The sequence below is a fragment of the Oryzias melastigma genome, linkage group LG24 (assembly GCF_002922805.2).
Source record: "Oryzias melastigma strain HK-1 linkage group LG24, ASM292280v2, whole genome shotgun sequence".
Lineage (NCBI taxonomy): Eukaryota > Metazoa > Chordata > Actinopteri > Beloniformes > Adrianichthyidae > Oryzias > Oryzias melastigma.
In genome coordinates this window covers 19281154-19285752 of record NC_050535.1, presented here as the reverse complement: position 1 = coordinate 19285752, position 4599 = coordinate 19281154, and the positions used below count along the sequence as shown (strand labels likewise).

Here is a 4599-nt window from a genome sequence, read left to right as displayed (position 1 = left end):
GAATAAACTTTATTGTATATATTATTCGTGTCATTTTACTTCAACATGCAGCACCTGTTTTACACACAAGATACTTCTGGGTAGATGTATCAAACTTTCACTGTAAAGTTGGTCAAATTTCTTGTAAAGGTGAAAAAAAAATTGAATGACATTTTTGTCCAGTATGTATTATAATCAATCATATCCAATATTGATCTGATATTGCTGATGCTCTTTATGAATGGATTTGACCTGATATCAGTCTATTAGTATATGTAAAAGTAAATATTCTGGCTAAATTGATAATTACTGGTCCCCAATTCTGTTATTACCTTTCTATGGTCAAGTGATGAGTTTAGTGATACATTGTGAATGTAAGAGTGGAGTGCAAGAGTGAATGTCGAGAGGAGATTAAAAAAATAACAATGTATACAGACCTGAGTGTAGAGTACATAAACATCATGTAAAAAAAAATAATGTGCAACAGAGTTTAGGAAAAAAATAACCTAATCAAAAATTGTATTTGTTGAAATGTCCCTTTTTTTTGTTTTAATGTATTCGATATTAACATATTGCATTATTTTATGGAAAAAGCGATGAAAATTAGATTTGGAGTTTAAAATCATTTCCTTTTATGTCTAGGAAAATTTCCCAAAAGCAAAATCAGTTGTTACAAAAATAAAGTCCATGCTGTCATCTTAACAGCCCAAGATGATTTCCTTTTCGGAATGTTTGACTGTCCAGTTTAGCGAAAACGCCTTTTTTTAAATAAACTTTATTGAACATCATACAGATTTACAAAACACAACAGTAATTAGTTCGTTAAAAAATACAAAGGTAATTTTTCAAAAAAATAAAATTCATTACAGCGTACAGAAAGGTAGTGGGGACATGGTAAGCAAATATAAATTATTTCAAATGAGAAATAACCATAATGTTAAGCGAAAACAGTCTCTGACCGCGCGGGCTTGACCCGTGACACCACAGCCCCGCCCTTCAGCTTCGCTGACGTCATATACGGAAGTAAACACCGAAAAGAGGCGAATGCAAGCTTTTCAGATCGAAAATGTCAATTTCTAACACAAGACAAGTGTTTTCTGATCTGGTAAGAGTCTTCTCTGCCTGTGACGGTCATATTTTCGGACTCTTTTAGAACTCACGATCTACCTGTACTTCTGTAGAGCTGAGCTCACCTGTTAGCGGAACTCTTACTGTAAATTTTTGAATTTTGTGGTTTGAATTTGTAAAATCTTTTACATGATCCTATGTAGAACGATCTGTGAAAAGTCAATAATAAATGAGAAATCGGCCTATTTATATGGTAACCAAACCCTAAATCAACTTTTTTTTGGCTGTTGACTTCTATAAATGGGGCTTTAAAGGTGCTGTCTTTTGGTCATTGCTAAATTTTTGATCAATTAAAATAAACTTGTTTAATTCTTGAAAATATATTCTAAAACCGTCGGTGTGTCGCTCCCTGAGGGTAAAATCGAAGATTTACATTTGGATTTCGTGATTGGTCAAAAGGTCATCGCTGTTTTTTCCTCTGATGGTAATTTAGGTTTTATGAGAGTTTAGAACAACTCTGAGAAGTTCTGACGGGCAGAGCCGGATGGGTTATTGAATCCGCTATTCTGCCTTGCAACATTTGATTCATTTTTTTAAGCGTCCAGGACATTTTCAAAGTTCAACTTCAGGTTTCAATAATTTTAATCCTCCAACATACTTGATTCCTTTACATCAGAGGTGTCAAACTCAATCGCACAGGGGACCAAAGTCCAAAACACACCTTAGATTAAACGGCCAAAACAGGATAAACATTTATTGAACACTAAAATTTAATTTTAAAACTTTAAACCATAACTTTTTTTTAGCATTATCCATGATAATTCTAGTGTGAATGCTGTAAGCTAAATGTGGCTGCTGAAGATGCTAATGCTAATAGCTGAAAATGCTGAAGCTAATAGCTGAAGATACCAAAGTTGATAGCCAGCTAAAATATTACCTAAATGCCAAATTAGCCTAAAAAAACTTTTTAAAAGAACTTAGGTTAGTCAAAACAGCTAGCATGTAGCTGAAACAATAGCTACACTTCAAAATCAGCCTAAAAAAAGCTGAAACAGCCAAGCCAAAACAGCTAGCATGTAGCTGAAGCATTAGCTAAATTCCAAAATCAGCCTATAAAACAACAACAACAAAAAAAGCCTAACTAGCCAAAACAGCTATCATGTAGCCGAAATATTAGCTACACTCAAAGATAACCTAAAAAACAAAGAAAAAAAACTAAATGAGCCAAAACAGCTAGCATGTAGCTGAAACTATAGCTAAATTTAAAAATAGCTTAAAAAACGTAAAAAAAGCCTAAATCAGCCAAAAAAGCTAGCATGTAGCTGAAACATTAGCTAAACTTTAAAATCACCTCAAAAAACACACAAAAAAGCCTAAATTAGCCATAACAGCTATCATATCGCTGAAACATTAGCTAAACTCCAAAATAGCCTAAAAATCTTAGTAAATGACAAAATGGTCCAAAAAACTAGCAGAATGCTAATTTTTAAAACTTTAAACCTGTTACTTTTTAACATAATTATGAATATTCAACAGGCAGGAATATTATTTCAGAATAAATCAACTTAAACCTTAAATAACTTTCAATATTTTACTCTCCATAAAATTATATTTTGTTAAAATTATACAAGTTAGAAATAAGCATAATATAACATCGGGCCATTAATAACAATAAAATAAAATGATCTGGAGGGCCGGATCTTGACTTTGACACTTGTACTTTATATAAACTCAGTTTCAAAGAGTTCCACTTTTGGCAAATATACTACAAAAAGCCACTTCTGATATTTCTTAAATTTTCTTTTGCAAGTTTAGATTTTCTAGTGGATTTTTTTTCGTCAAATTTCTAATCACAATCTTCTTTCAGCTTCTCACACTTTGGGAAAAGTTTTGTTGATTTCTTTATTCTGAAAGAAGATTATCCAGCTATTAGTGATCCCAATCAAATGTTTGAACATCTTTTACCCAGATCATCCCCTTCGCCGGGACCATTCTGGGGGGGCTGGTTCCAGGAGAAATGGTGGTCTTGCAGGGTTCTGTGCCGCCCGGCTCCGACAGGTGAGGTGTTGATCTACCACGTTCTTTGTCTTGAGCTAAAAAGGTGACGGATCCCTGTGTGCAGGTTCCAGGTGGACTTTACCTGCGGCAGCAGCGTGAAGCCTCGTGCTGATGTGGCGTTCCACTTCAACCCCAGACTGAAGAAGACGTGCATCGTATGCAACACTCTGCAGAAGGAGCGGTGGGGCCGTGAGGAGATCCTGTACAAGATGCCCTTCAGGCACGGAGCGGACTTCGAGGTCATCATTCTCATCTTGAAAGACACGTTCAAAGTGAGTTTGTCTTTTCTGAAGCTGAAGAAAATGGGAAATTATTCAACTGTTAACACGATCAACGTCATTATAGTAGATTTTGAAGGAGAAAAGCGTTGATCATGTTAAAAAGTTACAGCAAATCAAAGAACATAAACACTCAAGCTCTGGTGTTAAAATGTTAATTTAAAATATACATCTATGAATTGGAATTGTTTTAAAAAACTGAAGAAAAACCGACTAGATTGAGGTGAAAATCCCTTGTTGTGCTCACAGGTGGCTGTGAACGGCTCTCACCTGTTGGAGTACAAACACCGGATGGAGCTGGATCGGGTGGACACCATTTTCATCTCAGGAAAAGTTCAAGTTCAGGCTTTGGGCATCGTCCCTCCAGACTCTGTCAGTTTCTGTGTAGTTTTTGTTTTTCAGTCAACAGAAGACAAAGAAAAGCTAAACCTGTTTGTTTGTTTGCAGAGTTCCACTTCTACATCTAACAGTGGAAGCAGTAAGGACTCACAGGTGAGAGGAGGTCCTGATGTCCTCCACAGTTGTGTGAAATCCAATCTTCTGATTCTTCGCTCGGTCTTTTCCAGGCTGTTTTGTCTGCATCGGGTGACCTGGTGAGTTTCTCTGTGGTTCCAGATTCTCTCTGCAGCTCTTTGCTGAAGCTAAAATTGCCACAAGTCACAATTCTGAACAGTGAAAATGCAGCCATATTGATCAGTGTGTTCCGCCCACATCAGTAATTTTCCAAGCATGGGCTCTATGGTGAAACTCAGCCCTCTTTTTACATTTTTTCAAAATTTGATGCAAACCAAAAACAGCCTGCCTTATTTTTTTAAATCATTTTTTTGTTATAACGAGATGACAACTCGTTATAACAAGATAATAACTCATTATTATTACTATTATTAGTGTAATTTTCTCTTTATAACAAGTTACTATTTTGTTTTCTTGAGAAAATGAACTTAATTTCTTTGTTATAACGAGAAAAAAAATAAAAAAAAGTAGGGTAGGCGGTTTTCAGCTTCTGTTTTGGGTTGTTTTTTCTTCTACTGTTTTTGTTGTGAACCACAAAATAAAGAGACTTCAATCTGGTTGAGTCTCAGCATCTCCGTGGGAAAGGGAGAGAGGTTCTTTATTATCTTGTCATAATAAAACGATACAAAAATAAAAGTAGAGCCGGCCCTTTTGGGACGTTCTCTGTACTCAGACATGTAGACGGTGTGTGTGTGTGTGTGTG

The 4599-nt window shown here is 35.6% G+C and overlaps 1 protein-coding gene across 1 annotated transcript in view; it reads left to right on the top strand.

Moving 5' to 3' along the window:
- Positions 1-930: 930 nt before the first annotated feature.
- LOC112158088 (galectin-8) overlaps positions 931-4599 on the top strand; it is a gene marked incomplete in the record, with an annotated part of 4529 nt that continues 860 nt past the window's right edge. Inside the window, 6 exon segments of the mRNA XM_024291282.2 lie at positions 931-1084; positions 3017-3105; positions 3170-3377; positions 3633-3755; positions 3831-3875; positions 3950-3976. Coding sequence (XP_024147050.1) covers positions 1046-1084; positions 3017-3105; positions 3170-3377; positions 3633-3755; positions 3831-3875; positions 3950-3976 — 531 coding nt within the window.